The sequence below is a fragment of the Enhydra lutris genome, unplaced genomic scaffold (assembly GCF_002288905.1).
Source record: "Enhydra lutris kenyoni isolate GAN:26980312 unplaced genomic scaffold, ASM228890v2 scaffoldscaffold14, whole genome shotgun sequence".
Lineage (NCBI taxonomy): Eukaryota > Metazoa > Chordata > Mammalia > Carnivora > Mustelidae > Enhydra > Enhydra lutris.
This window is the reverse complement of record NW_019154098.1, coordinates 37,967,408-37,986,035: the sequence shown is the minus strand read 5'-3', so window position 1 is coordinate 37,986,035 and position 18,628 is coordinate 37,967,408. Positions and strand designations below refer to the sequence as shown.

The 18,628-nt window shown below is 39.7% G+C and overlaps 1 protein-coding gene across 4 annotated transcripts in view; it reads left to right on the top strand.

Annotated features, from left to right (window-relative positions):
- The window catches only part of LOC111146810 (vacuolar protein sorting 13 homolog B), a 755,552-nt gene that overhangs the window by 604,233 nt on the left and 132,691 nt on the right, over positions 1 to 18,628 (top strand). For all 4 annotated transcript variants that reach the window (XM_022502501.1, XM_022502502.1, XM_022502500.1 and 1 more), the window contains 2 exons: positions 2,305 to 2,506; positions 2,788 to 2,972. In XM_022502501.1, coding sequence (XP_022358209.1) covers positions 2,305 to 2,506; positions 2,788 to 2,972 — 387 coding nt within the window. The remainder of the gene's footprint in view (positions 1 to 2,304; positions 2,507 to 2,787; positions 2,973 to 18,628) is intronic.

Here is an 18,628-nt window from a genome sequence, read left to right as displayed (position 1 = left end):
TCTCTAGATCTAGGCAACTACTAATTGTTTTCTGATTCTGCATATTTGATTGTTCTAGACATTTCATGTAAGTGGAATCACATAATCTGTGGTCTTTTGTGACTGGCTTCTTTCACACAGCGTAGTGTTTACCAGATTCATCCATATTGTTGCAGGTGCCAATACTCTGTTCCTTTTTATGGGCCAAATAATATTCTGTTGTAGGGCCATACCACATTTATCTATCAGTTGATGGACATTTGGATTCTTTCCACCTTTGGGTATTATGAATGATGCTGCTAGGAACATTTGTGTATAAGCTCTTGTGTGGACATGTTTTCCTTTCTCTTGGATATGTGATTAGGAGTGGAATTGCTGGGTCATTAAACTTTTTTCTAATTATAGACTTTGCTAGTTACGAAGTAGCCAACGTTGTGTCACCTCAATATATAAGTGTCTCAAGCACAGTGTCATCAGCAATATATAAGAACACTTGCCAATGGTAGGTTCTTTAGATATTATAACACCTGATGATTCACACTTGACATATAATCAATTGCAGCCTTTTACACATTTGATTTATAGCTATGTATGGACTGTGTGAGGATATTCAATTTATTTCTTGGTAACTTTCTAGATGGATAGATTTGAATGTATTCTTTATATGATTTGATGTCCCCTAAGTTTAACATAAATCCAAAAACCTCGAGAAATTCACAATTATGAAAATGTAAATGACTGATTTGTTAGTAACAGAGGCATATTATATATGAATTTCTTGTTTTTATCTACAGGTCGTGTTGCCTTGACTTTTTCACCAGTGTTCTTACTGACAGGGAGCTAGATGTGGAAGGATTCTAATAACTTGCTGTTTTGTATTGCTTTGGAGATTTTCAGCATCTATCAGAAATCTTCGTGTATTTAATAATAAGTGTATCATTTCATTTTGTTTTATCAACAATGTTAACAGTATTACCATTTTCCCAAGACAGCAAAGTAACTCCTCATTAAAATCAATAATAAGACAAAAACATATTATCTCTACATTATAAAGTCACCGTCTCTTTACAGTTAAAGCCTAAAGCACAGTGTTCAACTGCCCAGCTTGGGGAGTTTTTCAAGATCTAATAAAAACAAGATTGATGAGAACACAGTAGACTTAGTATCAGATCTCTTACCTTTATTTCTGTTGCCTTAATTCCAGAGAGCAGGACCCAAACTTAGGTTTAAAGTTTACCCACAGGTGGGACGTCTGTGTGGCTCATTTGTTAAGCATCTACCTTTGGCTCAGGTCATGATCCCGGGGTCTTGGGATCGAGCCCCACATTGGGCTCCCTGCTCCATGGGAAGCCTGCTTCTCCCTCTCGCACCCCTCTGCTTGTGTTCCCTCTCTCACTGTGTCCATCTCTGTCAAAAAACAAATAAATAAAATCTTAAAATAAAATAAAATTTACCCACAGGTGTAGGGTTATTTCTTCCTACTTCATTATATTTTTTCTCTTTTCTGTGTTAATCTGGTTCTCTTAGAAAGAATGGTTGTATTGCCTTTATCCAATATATACAGACAAATGTAATATTATTTACATTTTGAGTCCTCTGACATTAATCATTATTACCCACTGGTCATACTTCTGTTATGGACTAGTACTCTTCACATGGAGGAAAAAAAGAGAATTTGATCCTCTTTATTAGAGAAAATACCAAGGCCTTTGTCCTGAAACTCTACTGTATCTCCTCTATGGTTGATTATCAGAGGCTGTGGAATACTGTATGTTGGCACATTCTCACTAAACACAGAAGTTGGGAGCCTTGTGAGTTCAAGTTCATTGAGCATCTTTTCTCTCTTTTTCTCTGAAGAGTACAAGTGCAAAGAATGCAACCTTATAATTAAGAGGTGTTTGTTAAATCTCATGACAAAATGTAGGAAGCTATTCCACAAGGTTATTATTATTCTTTTATTAACATTTCGGCCTAGAAGATCTTCATTACCTTCTCTCGCACTGTAATAGACACTGTTTTCTCACTTAGGCATGTTAACTCATAAACATTACCTTGCACTAACATAATTTCATTGGTAACCCAGCATTGAAAATTGATTATTATTCACACAATATATGATGTAATTGATTTTCTTGTTTTTATGTATTTACTCAAGTAATAGAAATTCATCCCATAGGTCACTTAGAAATTATAGTTAAGTTATTGTCAATAATTAAATTGAATGTAATTATGGTCTCACGTTAACTCCGGTATGATTGTGCCTAATTATCCTCATGAAATGTTTGTATTTAAAAACCACTAAAATTTTTCATATGATCCTTAAAGGTTTTCTGGGGTCAAGAACATTTGAACTGTTTAGTTCTTCTACATGAATTACTCAGTGGATACCTCAACGAGGAGGGAAATTTTGAAGTTCCTGAAGCAGTTCCACACATGCCGTCTCCTGTGGAAAAGAACCAGATGTTTCAAAGTGAACAAAGTTCAGATGACCTACGGACAGGCCTGTTCCAGTATATACGAGATGCTGGTAAGTAGCAACAGCTTCAGCGTGAAAGAGAGTTTTAACTGCACGTTCACTAAATAACACATCAAGATCACTCGAAAAGTATGTTAATAGCTGCAGTACAAAAATAGTACATTACCATTCAGTCTCTCTTAGGGGAAAATTCTTAATTTGTTCCTGTCCTAAACCATCTAAAAGTGGCCAGCCAGCTTCTTTACATTCTTACCTTTTATCCTCATAATGTTCTCTTTCTGTACCATGTTCCATTTCAAAAGCATGCAGTTAATTATTTTTTCCTTTAACAGAACCTTTGAAAATGCCTGGTGTCTATGAAGTCTTGTTTTACAATGAAACTGAAGATAGCTCAGGGATGATGTTATGGAGATATCCAGAACCCAGAGTGCTCACCCTTGTACGGATAACTCCTGTGCCCTTCAACACCACAGAGGATCCGGATATTAGCACCGCAGACCTTGGCGATATGCTTCAGGTAGGTAATGACTATTCATTTCGAATAGAAGCATTGTGGAATAGTGCTGATTAGATACTAGAAAAAAAGATTAGAGGAACGCCTTGGTGGCTCAGTCAATTAAGCATCTGCCTTCGGCTCAGGTGGTGATCCCAGCGTCCTGGGATCAAGTCTCGCATTGGGCTCGTTAAGACTCAGCGGGGAGCCTGCTTCTCCTCTGCCCACTACTCCCCTGACTTGTGTTCATTTCCTCTCTGTCTCTCTCTCTCTGACAATTAAATCTTTAAAAATAATAATAATTTAAAAAGATTAGAGCATTCCTATTTTTTCCATCAATAGTATCAGAAATGCGCACAAATATACGTGTGTGTGTGTGTGTGTGTGTATGGATACATACATATGTATATACATACCCACAAAATAGAAATTTTAAAATAGGGAATAATGTAATTCAGATTCATGATTCATGGCAATTTTGAGAGTTCTCAATTCTGCTCTTAGCCCTTTTTATAGGTAGGTTATGTCACATGTTCTCTAATTGTAACGGGACAGGTGTCATTCAGTTCACCACACATTTTTCAAATACCTACCATGTGCTCACACTCTTCAGCATTTCTAGAATTGCTTTATGAAATAAAATATGTCCATGTAAGGCCAGAATGGTTGACCCAGTTTTCATCTTCATTTCCAGAGCTGACAATGGTCTTGGGCTTGAGGTCGCTGAGAGGAAAACTGTCTAACCAGTGATCATGTTCCATGTGACTTGATCAAAGTTTGTTGCTTCTCATTTCCAGAGTTTAATGTAAATGTCATTGAGGCTATCACTACATTAGCATTCTGCTGATCAGTATTCTACAGATCTGAATTTCTCCAAAAATGTGTTTTCCTCTTAGTGTCCCACCTATCCCTAGATCACAGATCAGAACAGTGAAATTGCTCTTTCCCTGACTCCCCACATCTCCTCATCAATAAGTCCTGTCAGTTCTGCCTCAGAATACATCCCTATTCTATCTTCCTCCCTCTTTTTATTGGTACAACTGGAGTCCAGGCTGCCACCTCTCTGGTCACTGTTACAGTAGCTTCCTCAATGGTCTCAAGGATTCCATTCTTGGGTCCCTGTAATGCATTTTCCAAATAGCAGTTAAAGTGATCTTTTAAAAACATAGATGAGGCCACATCATTCCTCTAACTTAGAACCTGATGGTGCCTTCCTCTACTTCTTAGAACCAAAGTCAACCATCTTGCTATGGCCTATAAGGACCCGTGATGTGTGCCCTGCCCACCTCGCTGACTTGGTCTCATGCCGGTCTCCCTATTCCTTACTATGTTCCAGCCATACTAGTTGAGCATACCACTTGAGAGTCATTTCTCTTACTCTGTTCCCCAACTTTGTCAGTCAAGTGCCAGCCCAAATGTTCTGTCATGGCTGGGTACACTACCACTTCTTTATTCTAAATTATTACATTACTTTGTTTTACTTTCGTCATAACTCTGATTACTATTTAGTTATTGTATGCATTTATTTATTTACTTGCTCATGGTCTTTCTCTCTCTACCATTAGCAAGTAAGCTCCCTGGGAGTACTTAAGTAGCTCAGTTGATTAAGCATCCAACCCTCGGGTCGGTCAACCCTCACGGCTCAGGTCATGATCTCAGGGTCCTGAGATCAAACCTTGCATTGGCTCTGTGCTCAGCAGAAAGTCTGCTTGGATTCTCTCACATTCCCCTTCTGCCCCTCCCCCCACTCATGTGTGCTCGCTCGCTCTCTCTCTCTCTCTCTCTCTCAAATAAATAAATAAATCTAAAAAGAAAAGAAGCCTCCTTATATTTCTTGGTCACTTTTATCTAGCCCTTGTTATGTAGAGGTATATTCACCAATTTTTTCTTTCTTTCTTTCTTTTTTTTTTAAGAGAGGGAGTGTGGGGAATGGAGAGAGAGAATCTTTTTTTTTTTTTAATTTAATTTAGTTTTTCTTCAGTGTTCCAAAATTCATTGTTTATGTACCACACCCAGTGCTCCATGCAATATGTGCCCTCCATAGTACCCACCACCAGGCTTCCCCAACCCCCACACCCCTCCCCTCCAAAACCCTCAGTTTATTTCTCAGAGTCCACAGTCTTTCATGGTTTGTCTCCTCCTCTGATTTCCCCCAACTCACTTCTCCTCTCCATCTCCCAGTGTCCTCCATGTTATTCCTTGTGCTCCACAAGTAAGTGAAACCATATGATAAATGGCTCTCTGCTTGACTTATTTCACTCAGCATAATCTCTTCCAATCTTGTCCATACTGATACCAAAGTTGGATATTCATCCTTTCTGATGGAGGCATTAATACTCCATAGTATATATGGACCACATCTTCTTTATCCATTCGTCCATTGAAGCGCATCTTGGTTCTTTCCACAGTTTGGCAACTGTGGCCATTGCTGTTATGAACACTGGGGTACAGATGGCCCTTCTTTTTTACTACATCTGTATCTTTGGGGTAAATACCCAGTAGTGCAATTGCAGGGTCATAGGGAAGCTCTATTTTTAATTTCTTAAGGAATCTCCACACTGTTTTCCAACGTGGCTGCACCAACTTGCATTCCCACCAATAATGTAAGAGGGTTCCCCTTTCTCCACATCCTCGGGTAGAAAGAATCTTAAGCAGGCTCCATGCCCAGCGGGGAGCCCAACATGGGTCTCAATCTCACAACCCTGACATTATGATCTGAACCAAAATCAAGAGTTAGAAGCTTAACTAACCAAGGCACCCAGATGCCCTCCCCAATTATTTTAATGCGTGCTCTCTACTTATTTTTTTTAAGATTTATTTCTTTGAGAGAGAGAGAGAGAGAGAGCACACATGGGGGAGAGGGGCAGTGGGAGAGAGAGTCTTAAGCAGACTCCGTGCCGAATCCAATTTGAATCCAAAATTCATACTAACATATTAGCATATTAACATTAACATATTATATTCTTGTTAAAATTTCTAATTATATTTAGCCAGATGTTCACCTTCTGAATTGATTACAGTAAAATGTGTCATCATTTTGTCAAGTGAACTTGAGTGTGCCGAACTATCTGATTTGCCAAGATGACAACGGCCTTTGATTTTTTTTCTTGTGATGAGAATTTTTAAAATCTACTCTCTTACCAATTCTGCTTTGATTCTTTAAATCCTTAAATTTGTTTCCTCTCCTGTTAAGATCATATTCATGATTACCTTCTCTACCAGCATTCATGGATTATTTTTGCTATGTAAAACAGCAGTATCTTTGACTGCTACTGCCTTACTAGACTTGCTCAAATGCAGAACGTCTTTAGTATGTTCAGTTAAAATGAAAATACTCACATATCAAAGGTTCAGCCTCATGTAAGGGCTTCTTTCTAACTGCTTTCTGGGTTCATATTTGTAACTAAATGTGAACTAACATAAGTCTGGTAACTATTGTAGTATTGTGTCAGTTGTATTAAATAAGGCATTTGAGTTAGTACATTCGCCTATGACATGTTCTATATCTTCTCACTGACATTGGAGAGGCAGAAGAGCATTCTGGTTAAGCTCTAGCCAGAATGCTAGATGTCACCTTAGACAAGTAACTGAAGCTCTCAGCCTTGAGTTTTTTGTTTTGCTTTTTTTTTTTTTAATCAATAAAATGAGGCTATCAATAATGTGATGATTATAAGAGGGAATATTTGAAAGGCACAGTGAACAATGCCTGGTATACAGCGTGTGCTATGTGATATTTAAGTATGAGTACTACCAATCACTACCATGGTGACAATTGTCCAAAGTCTTTTCATCTAAAAGAAGCACAGGCTAGACCAGAGAGAGTGGGGGCCGATGATTCTAGTAGCAGTCCAGGAGAGCTGGGGCAGTCCCACAGTCCAGACACTGTACTTGTCACATAAGCAAAGCACTGCATGAAGGAAGCCTGGCAGGGGGCAACAAGCAGAGAGTTGGTATCAAAGAGGTTTCACATCTTATTGAAGAGATGGGAACTGAGTTTGTGGTTAGAGTTCAAAGACAGGGATGCTGGTCTAAGAAGGAAGAGAGGCTTGACCTCCTGTGAGGTGAAAGGGAGAGCTTGATCCCAGCAGTAAGAACACCCAGAATCAACAGCTGGCACGGAAGAGTAAAGCGGGACGGACCCTTGTGTTCCCCTGACAAGGAGCAGAATTTGACCCAAGGGTTGGGGCGAGCCTCACAAGTAGAAATAACCCTCTGGGTTGCAATCTTAGAACTGTACAAACTATTTTGTTTCCTTGGAGCTTCTGTGGAGAACAGAAAATATGTTGCATGAATCACAGCTCTGATTCGATATGACAGCTTTTTCCTTGAGTATTTGCAGTGCCAGACCTTGGGCTTGCTTCTGGGGATTCAGGTCCTCAACTGAATGCTGTAGTTAATGTTATTTACCTTTCAGAGACATTGCAAGAATCGAGTGAAATATTAGAGCTAAAACAAATAAATGCCTTACACATAGTGAGCTTTCAATAAGTGTTCGTTTCTTTCCTGCCATTCCTCCTTCACAAGCACATGTCTGGACCACTAAAAGAACCTTCTAAATAAAATTCCAGCTTTGGTCTTTCTTCCTTCACGCTATCCTGTTAAGTTCTTCAAGGAACAGGTGGATTGTATCAATTCCTTGAGAAAAGCTTTCAGTGGTTCTGTTCCCCTGGTCAACTGACCTTGAGGGTCCTGCATAGCCTCCCAACCCCCCACCCAGCTTTACGTTTCACTCCATTACACATGACGTACCCTCCAGTCAAACCGGCCTGTCCAGCATTTACCAAAGCTGCCAGTGACAGCCCACTTCCACACCGACTCCTTCTTCATTTGAATCTTCCCCTTTCTCTGCTGAAATCCTACCCGCACTTCCAAACAGCCCATATGCCCTCAACTCCATGAAGGCTTACCTGGATGCCATCTCCACACATAGTACCCCCTTCCTCTGTAGTCCTGCGACACTCCATAGCACCACTTTTATGCTATTTCTTACCTTACTCCTCACATTTTATGTGTTCATATCTTGTCTCCTAGATTGTAGGTTTCCAAAGGCAGTGATTGTATCCAATCTGTCATTATGTCCCTTATAGTAGCTATTGCCCCGGAGATGCTCAGTATAGCAAATGGATGAATGAATGCATGAATATCCATGTTTCTGTTTTGTGTTATTCCAAAATCTTACATTGTTTGTCATAATTGTGTGGGGCTATTGAATGAGTTTGGTTTTACAAACTGAATTATGTCAAGATGCATTGTGTTATGCTTCACTGGTATTATCTACCATAAACACACAGTCTAATGTCATTACATTACATAGGCTTTTGGTGAGATCATTGAATATACTGCCAAGCCCACTGCCCCCTAGACAGAGGCTACTTCTTAAATACAAAGATAAGTTAATCTCTTTGGTTTTAGTCCTGAAAACAGAATCAAGTTTGGTTGACTTCTTCCTTGAGGACCGTTTAGTTCATAAAAAACTGACCTTATAGAGTTCACTTATACAGCACCTTCAGATTTGTCTGTTTTTATATCTTTCCATGACTGATAATGGCATTTATAGACAGTCTCCCCATATGAGTTTATGGAATTTATTTTGCAATTGTAATGAAAATTTAAAAAACACGTTTATAATATTAAATCAAGCTAACCAGGTTCTGTATAAAGACCCTGAAGTTAATATTCACAGAAAGCAAAAGGAGCTTATTTTATGGTCAGTTCATAATTTTATCATGTTAATATTAAGTATTAGCAGTATACTTAGGTATTAATAGGATTACAACTTGTAAGGTAGAATAATGCCATCAACCTAGAAGGAATATTGTATCATTTTAGTGAACTTAAATGTCCCAATTTCCGGCCCTGTGTCTGGCACGTTCTAAATTTTCCTTTCCTCATCTTGTCATGTACACTGCCTACTCAGGATTCAATTTTGGAAATACACATGTACCCAGATTATAAAATTTTAATCCATTTTTGGAGTAAAATTGATAATGGGTATTTTAATTCTCACGCAGATCTGTCATGGTACTTGCTTTTATTCTCTCAGTACTGCATTATTCTTGTTTCATATTTGTTTTCATCTATGTGTTGCACTAAATTTTTAGATATCTTCATTTGGTATGTGAGAATAGGCCAAACTAAATATCATCTTTCCTCGAGGATCTTAAGAGTATAAAGTTTGGGGCGCCTGGGTGGCTCAGTGGGTTAAAGCCTCTGCCTTCGGCTCGGGTCGTGATCCCAGGGTCCTGGGATCGAGCCCCACATCGGGCTCTCTGCTCAGCAGGGAGCCTGCTTCCCTTCCTCTCTCTGCCTGCCTCTCTGCCTACTTGTGATCTCTGTCTGTCAAATAAATAAATAAAAAATCTTAAAAAAAAAAGAGTATAAAGTTTGAACATTACAATTCAAGACAAACACTAAAGGGGTGGGGATCACTGAAGCAATTTAAACAGAGGGGAAGCAAAGTTAAAGAAGTAAATTGGAGGAGGAGTTTGGCATTGATGACATACAATGTGGATTAAAGGAAGAGATGTAAAAGCTAAAGTCAGGAATTCGTCTAATGTAAGAAACATCTAGGGTGTATATAAAATTCCTAGTGTTAAAGTCAGAAGAGAAGGATGGGACACCTGGGTGGCTCAGTTGGTTAAGCATCTGCCTTCTGCTCAGGTCATGATCCCAGGGTTCTGGGATCGAGGGCCACATCAGGCTCATTGCTCAGTGGGGACCTGCTTCTCCATCTTCCTCTGCCTGCCGCTTTGCCTAGCTGTGGTCTTTCTCTTCTCCCTCCCTCTCTCTCTCTCTGTCAAATAAATAAATAAAATCTTTTTAAAAAAAAGTCAAAGGAGAAGGAAAGAAAATGTTCAAGTAACTTGAGGAAAAATTAACACAGGTTCACAAAAGTTTACACCAGAAGAATTAATTAGATACTTAGATTCAGATCTATACCTTCAGAAAATGTGCATATAATTAACAAATGAGGTAAACATCTCTGTCATTTTTATTTCCACTTCGTAGCATTTCTCCCCAACAAAGAATTATTTGATATCTTCTCAATCTAGTGTAGGATACTATAATATATAGATAATGAGGAAATAAAGAGATTGATCTGTCCCTATTCTTACAAGGTTTATAATCTACTTGAAAAAAAAGAGGGCATAATTACATACGCTGCAAACTCATAAGATAAAATAGCTAAATATAAAGATAGACCCATGCATTTATATAGGAAGAATCATGGAATTTGGGAAATTCTGACATCTGAAAGTAAACTGAATTAGTTGGGAACAAAAGAATTAATTTGTGACAAAAGCTGCAGGATTTCATAGCACTTTTTCAGTGAAAAAGGCATTTTCAAGCTTGGGAATTTAGTGCAGAATTCTTATGAAAAAAACATGACTAAAGTCCATAAATGATATCTTCACAAGGATAACAGGAAGAAAAAAGACAAAAGCAAGCTGTGTCATTGTTTATTTCTGGTGGAGAAGGAGAACAGTAAGCCAAAGAAATCAGTGCACTCATGTAGGGTTCATTTTGTTTATTCAGTTCTCAAAAGTCAGGGAAATTAGTTTTTAAAGTCACACTAATACGATTATAAAAATCAAGGCGAAACCACATTGGAAGAATAATGAAGAAAAAATTACATACTTGGAAACCAAGGAGAATCTAAATGGTTAAGATCTGGGTTATTTTTGCTATGATCTGTGTTGTGATCTGTGTTTCACACCCAGAACTGTGCTAGATGCTTTGCACGATAACCTTGGTAAATCTCATTTTATCCTGTGAGGTGCGCCTTATCCCCACTTTATAAAAAGTGAGGAATCTGAGGCCAAGAGAATTAACTTGTCCTGAACTATAAAACTTAAAAATGGAAGAGCCATAATTTTATCCCAGGTCTTTCTGACTCCAAAACCTATGGTTTTTACCCTATTTGTACAACATTAGGATAATAATACCGTAGATGATACATTCAGGTGATAGTGAGCTACTCTGTCAAAAATGTGGAAAGAAAGAGAATAAAATTATCCTTCTACTTCATACTATGAAAGCATGAAATCATGAATCTGACCCCAAATATGCAAAATAACCTTAAATAAAAGGACTCCTAGACACACAAGATGGATTGGATATTAAGATAGCTAAAGAAAGAATGTTTCCTTCAGAAGGAAAACTGGTCAGCTCTAGAAGCCTAGGAAGGTCGCAGAAGCATTTGTTGGCAAAAGCTCTCCAGGCAGCATCCAAAGAAATGGTACCCAAATGTCTGGTTCACCTGGTAGCTAAATCCTGTCTCTGGAGATGAATATAGCAGCTGTCAGATCTCCGTGCCTAACATTCAAATCATCTAACCACCCAAACAACCTTCTAAAACTTTGGCTCCCACTGTAATCTGTCTACGGAGAGAATATCGTACATTGCTCAGGCCAGCATCAGTATCCAGGCCGCTTGGCAGTTATACATCTCATGATAAATTAATAACTTGGCATCTGGTTTATATATCAGTCTCTAGTGAACTGTGTTGCATGACTCAGCATACCTAAGTCTAGTCAGTGCTGGCGCACCATGGAAATCTCCTAAGACTACAAGACCAATGTCCAGATCTTGAATGATGGCAAATCCATCATGTTGAGTACCCTCTTGTGGAGCCCTGCCTTCTCAGCATGCTGGTCCTTCCCAGATGACATCTCTGTTTGTGCACTGTGTCACAAACATTCCCAAACAAAATTCTACTCTCACTACCATGAAGAGTTGTGGGAAGTAGATATGATGTATGTAAAGCACCCAGCCATACATAGTTCAGGGCTTAGTAAGTTATTATTACAACACACAGTAAATGGGAGCTGCTGTCAGTATCATCATCATCGTCATCATAGCAATTGATCAAAGAACCTACTGTGTAGACCAAGAAAGCCCTGTTTTCTGAGAAAGACTTTTTTTGTGTTTATAGCCTGTTAATGTCCTAACAGTTGTTAGGAGTGCTGTGCCTGTGATTAATAGCGTGCTTTCACTAACAGAGACTGGTTGCTGTAAGAGGCGCTACCTTCCCGAAGCTACATGGTCAGGCCCTCTGAGGTAGTATGTCAGCTCCAGTCCTCCAGGTTGCAGGTAGCAGAAACCCCTCTGAAGCTGACTTAGAGAAAAATGGGGGGATCTAGTATCAAGATACAGTGGGGAGTTGGAGAGGCCAAGGGCAGGAGGGCCTCTCAAAGGATGAGGCCAGGAATGGAAGATAGGAACCATGGGGAGTATTTATACACTATCACTTTTCTCTGCTTCTTTCCCTATGTTTGCTTCATTCTTCCCTTTCAACAACTAGCTTTTCTTCTCAGGCCTGCTGGCAGTTTCCCCACAATTCCCAGAGCCAAGCTCCAAGAGTCACAAGTACAAGTCTAACGTCCAGTCTATTTCCACATTCCTCATCCACCTAGAGCGGTGTCAGGTGCTCTTGGTTCATTCAACTATGGTCATCAGGTGGGGTCACATTCCCCAACATGGCTGTGAAGTAGGGGTCATTGTGAGCTCGGTAGATACCCCAAAAGGGATCCATTTTATATCGGATCTCTCTTACTCTTCTCATTTTTCACTCTGCCTGGTTTGGCCAAACTCACGCTCTGTACTGGCCTCACACTGTCAGCTGCTTCTTTCCGGCCTAACTCTGAAGGTCTGTACTGCATGTCCTGTTCTTCCAAGAGGGAAACCTTTTACATATGGTCTCTGGTTTAGAGAAGCTTCAATGCGGGCAGAGGGTCTCTAGAAAGACCGCCTCACTAAAAAAAAAAAAAACTTGATTCCTTTTTGCTATGGTTTTTCCAGCTTTTCCCTTTGCTGCTATCTGATGGAGCCGTTTCTCTCTGTACATCAAAGGCTGTCTACATCTTGAGAAAAACCTCACATCGCTTCTTAAATCTTCTCATTGTCCTCTCCTAGCATCCTCCCAAAGTATCGATTCAGCAAGCTCCTATGTCTTACTGACACATAGGAAGTATTTTCTTATCCCCCAAATGCTTCAAATCCATGCCTTTCTTGGTGAGCCCTTCCTTTTTAATGCAATGACTAAGCAGCAAATTAGCAGCTTCACAGATTCTCTACTCTCCCAGGTCTAATGAAGTGTGAGAGCTTCTCATATAAAACCGTTTTCTATTTTTGAAATCAAGTTTACGAGGGGATGCTTTGTGCCTGTCGCTTAGTGGTGATTTAATCGTGTTTGGTTTTCTGATAATCTCCTATCTTACATACTTACCACAGGTGGAATTAAAGCATCATTAAACCTTATAGATATGTGGGTGCTATTCTTTTTCATAATTATATGGGAAAATGTCTCATGTCAGGCAATGATACACAGTATTATCCAGTAAATGAAAAACTGGACTTTGCTGCTTTAAACTTGACTTTACAAGTTTCCTGTAATTCTAAAGCACATGTACCTGATAGGCAAAGGTGATGATATTAGCACCTGGTGACATGACATAAAAAGAATCCTTCTGAGACTTACTTGCAATCCAATACGATGTACCTCTTCCATGCACAGCTTAAAAAGAATAAAAGGAAGTGTTCTTGGGTGTTTCTTTTCAGCTGTGTTGGGCGGTTCACTTAGAACTGCAAATATGTTCCCAGAATCCCGAGCCTTTTTATTTTATAAGCACCTCGAGCCCACTGGCAGCTGTACTAATGTGTCCCAGAAGGCTTTGCTCCTATCCATCATCTTCAGGAGGGGTGCTCAAAGCCCAGATATGAGATTCATTGTTGCTGAAATGCAGAAATTTAAAAAAAAAAAAAAAAAAAAAGTCCTGGGAGCTTAAGGGAAGTAAGAGGCAGAGCCAGAGTCTTAAGAAATAAGGGAAAGGCAAAAGTCCTGTGTACCCCATGGACACAGTAATAAATGGTTCTGAACGACAGGTCACAGGGCTGGATCGACTACTAAGTGTCCTACATCCAGAAGCATTGCCTCCTTTTTTGGACAAGGAGGGAGGAACCTAAAATAGAGTATTCCCTGAGGATACTTGTAATCATTCTGTCTTTGTGGTGTTGTAAAAGAAGGAAAAAAGGATCTAGGAATATATTGAAAAGAGCTCTGCTTGAAAATTTTGAAGTTAATGCAGGAAATACAGATAAAAGGACCTGGGTTAGGGCCATGAGAGGTACAAAGGTCGATGAGGCTCTGGTTCTGCTCTCAAGGCATCTCTATTCTTTCAGGAAGGGTGATAAGTACACAAAATGAGGTGAGGTAGAACCGCCAAGTGCCACAGAAGAAACAGAGAATGTGCCTTTTTAAACAAGGAGAGCTTACATCTGCCTGGAAGCAGTAGGAAAATGCTTCATAGAGGAGATGGCAATCAAAGGACTCCCTGAAGGCTGAGCGGGGTCTCAACATAGAATGAAGGGAAAGGGGAGATAAAAAATCAGTCTGAGCACAATTGCAGAATTGTGTATATCTGGAAGGTGGCAAACAATCTGATTTGGCTAGCATAGGTTATACAAATAAGGGATTCATGGAAGGGTGGTAGGCGGCAGACGTATGTTTTTTAGTCCGTGTCCTTTCCATGGAGGGAAAGAGGAAGGCAATACATTTTCTGTGAACGTAGAATGTACCAGGCACTAAACTTGTCCTTTTGTATATCGTGTCCCAATGATCTGCACTATGATGCCGCATATTACATACTATTATCTTTACTTTAGAGCTAGGATTACTCAGGTTCTGAGAAGTCATACAGTTTTCCCAAGAGTGCAAAGCAAATAAGGAGCTAAAATCAGGACTCAAAGCTAGGTTTGTGTGAATTTTTTTCTTCTGTGTTGTGCTACCTTGACTCCTTTTGGATGGAGTGGTATTTAATTCAATAGGCACTGGAGAACCCTTGGCAGTCCAGGCCTTTAGGTAAATTGATTTAGAAGTCTGATAAAGAGTAGATGGTAGAAAGAAGAGACCAAACATGAGAAGATCTGTTGGGGATCTCAGAGAGGAGACAACAGAGGCTGTAATAAGCTGGAGTGGGGTCAGAGGGCGGGGATATGAGGAAAAAGAAGTGTTCAGAGGAGATGCTGTATGCTCTATGCTCTTGACAACTAATTGGGTAGTTTAATGACAGGGAGTAAGAAAAGTCATAGATGACTGCTAGATTTAAGATCAATAGGCAGCAGGATGAGACTATTTACAGAAATAGCTTGGCACTATTCACCATGCCGAGTACCATAGGCAGATTATATCTACTTCTGAAATCAGCTCTGCAGAGGTGAATGTTCTCCCCTTATTAAGGAAAGAAAGCTGAGAATCTGAAAAATTCAATGACTTGCCATGGGCCTCTTCTCCCTGAAATGTATGTGAATGAACATAGATTTAATGTGCAATTTCAAGACACTTTATAGATTATAAATTCCTATAAAGTTTTTTATGAATCCTTGAGGTGGAATCCCAACAACACAGGAAAAAACATTAGAGCTATTGAGATCTGCATCAACTAGGATTGGGTTCAGATATGAGAGACAGAAAATACCCAATGACAGCAACATAAACAAAACTGATGTTTCTTTTCCTGTCCCACGTGAGGACAGTCTGAAGGTAGGTGGACTAGGACTGTCAGTATCTCTACAAAGTCATGAGGGTCCAGGCATCTTCCTGCCTCCCGCTACTCTGCTGTCACTCAGGCCCTTGCTTTTCCTTCATGGTCCAATATGGTTGCATGACCTTTTAGCATGTTGTCCCCATTCCAACCATGAGAAGAGGAAGGGACCAAACTTGGAACCCACACTCTGAACACTGTGCTGCCAGCATCCCAGAGTCTGGAACTGTGTACCTGGCCACTCCCAAGTGTCAGGAGAATGAGTTGGGGACTCATTTGCTGAGGAAGAAAGGAAGGAGAGCTAGTGAGGCACAATAAGCAATTCCTGCTGGCACCACTGCTGTGACGCCCATGGGTCCCCCCTGCTGTGCTGCCCAGCCGTGGGGCCCACACCCACTTCTAGCCTGCTGGGGAGTCAGTGTTCCCACTGGGAGACAGTAAGAGAACTCGCTTTCTAGTTCACTAGTGAGCTGTCTGCTGAAGCAGAATTTATAAAGAAAACTGAAAAAGCAAATGAGAGTTTAGATAGATAGATGATAGAGTAGATAGATGATAAAATAGATAATAGAGTAGATAGATGATAGATGATAAGATAGGTGATAGAATAGATAGATGATAGAGTAGATAGATAGATAAATAGATAGTTTAAAATGCTAGCATTCCTCCAGCTCTTTGAAAAATGCCAGTGGAATTTTGATTGGAATGGCATTGAAAGTACAGATTGCTCTAGGAAGTATAGACATTTTAACGGTGTTTATTTTTCTGATCCATGAGCATGGAATGGTCTTCCATCTTTTTGTGCCTTTCATGAGTGTTCGGTAGTTGCTCGAGTACAACTCCTTTACCTCTTTGGTTAGGTTTATTCCCAGGTATCTTATGGTTCTTGGTAAAGCAAACAATCCTAAAATTTGTATGGAATCAGAAGAGACCCCAAATTGCTAAGGAAGTGCCAAAAAAGAAAAACAAGAGTGGGGTCATCACATTGCCTGATTTCAAGCTTTTACTACAAAGCTGTGATCACCAAGACAGCATGGTACTGACACAAAAACAGACACATAGACCAGTGGAACAGAGTAGAGAGCCCAGATATGGACCCTCAACTCTATGGTCAAATAATCTTCGAGAAAGCAGGAAAAAATATACAATGGAAAAAAGACAGTCTCTTCAATAAATGGTGCTGGGAAAATTGGACAACTATATATAGAAGAATGGAACTCAACCATTCTCTTACACCATACACAAAGATAAACTCAGAATAGATAAAAGACCTCAACGTGAGGCAGGAATCCATCAGAATCCTAGAGGAGAGAACATAGGCAGTAACCTCTTTGACATCGGCCTCAGCAACTTCTTTCAAGATATGTCTCCAAAGGCAAAGGAAACAAAAGCAAAAATGAATTTTTGGGACTTCATCAAGATCAAAAGCTTCTGCACAGCAAAGGAAATAGTCAACAAAACAAAGAGGCAACCCACGAATGGGAGAAGATATTCTCAAATGACAATACAGACAAAGGGCTGATATCCAAGATCTATACAGAACTCCTCAAACTCAACACACACAAAATAGATAATCATGTCAAAAAATGGGCAGAAGACATGAACAGACACTTCTCCAATGAAGACATACAAATGGCTAACAGACACATGAAAAAATGTTCATCCTCACTAGCCATCAGGGAGATTCAAATCAAAACCACATTGAGATACCACCTTACACCAGTTAGAATGGCCAAAATTAACAAGACAGTAAACAACGTGTGTTGGAGAGGATATGGAGAAAGGGGAACCCTCTTACACTGTTGGTGGGAATGCAAGTTGGTACAGCCACTTTGGAAAACAGTGTGGATATTCCTTAAGAAATTAAAAAGAGAGCTTCCCTATGGCCCTGCAATTGCACTACTGGATATTTACCCCAAAGATACAGATGTAGTGAAAAGAAGGGCCATCTGTACCCCAGTGTTCATAGCAGCAATGACCACAGTCGCTGAACTGTGGAAAGAACCAAGATGCCCTTCAACAACAAATGGATGAAGAAGATGTGGTCCATATATACTATGGAGTATTATGCCTCCATCAGAAAGGATGAATACTCAACTTTGGTATCAACATGGATGGGACTGGAAGAGATTATGCAGAGTGAAATAAGTCAAACAAATAATAAGTCAATTATCATATGGTTTCACTTATTTGTGGAGCATAAGAAATAACACGGAGGACATGGGGAGATGGAGAGGACAAGGGAGTTGGGAAGAATGGGAGGGGGAGACAAATCATGAGAGACTATGGACTCTGAAAAAAAATATGAAGGTTTTGGAGGGGCGGAGGGTGGGAGGTTGGGTGAGCCTGGTGGTGGGTATTCTGGAGGGCATGTATTGCATGGAGCACTGGGTGTGGTACATAAACAATGAATTCTGGAACACTGAAAAAAATTTTTTTAAATAAAAATTTTTTAAAAATGCTAGCATTCCTTGCCCTTCAAAAAAAGGAATCTGTCAGTAAGACATGCTTTTAAAATAAATGGAAAATATTTGCAAACTGGAAGAATAGTGAAGTCATTTTTGTCCTATCACTTTATTTGGTGGTAGAATTTTTGTCTGTTTCTCTTTTCCTATTGCTGTTGCATTAAAAAGTTGGGGGGAACATTTCTTTTTGGCAACAAAGAACTATCTGTGCCTAGCAATCAATGTGTTTGATGTTTATGTTTACTGCTCGGTCTGAAAAATGTTTGGGGTCTAAAAGAAAGAATAAAGGATAGTAAGTATGAATGGATGGTCTATGATCATCTTTTTATTAATTATTCTCCCCCAACTGAAGTATATTTGCTCTGTGAAAGTCACATTAAAACCCATTATTCAGGGGCGCCTGGGTGGCTCAGTGGTTAAAGCCTTTGCCTTCGGCTCAGGTCATGATCTCAGGGTCCTGGGATCGAGTCCCGCATCGGGCTCTCTGCTCAGCAGGGAGCCTGCCTCCTCCTCCTGTCTCTCTCTGCCTGCCTCTCTGCCTACTTGTGATCTGTCTGTCAAAAAAAAATAAAAATCTTTAAAAAAAAAACCATTATTCATAAAGTATAAATTATTTCTTGAAAGTTACATTGTTGAAGAGAAATAGAAATACAGAAGGAGAAAAGTACAGAGAGGC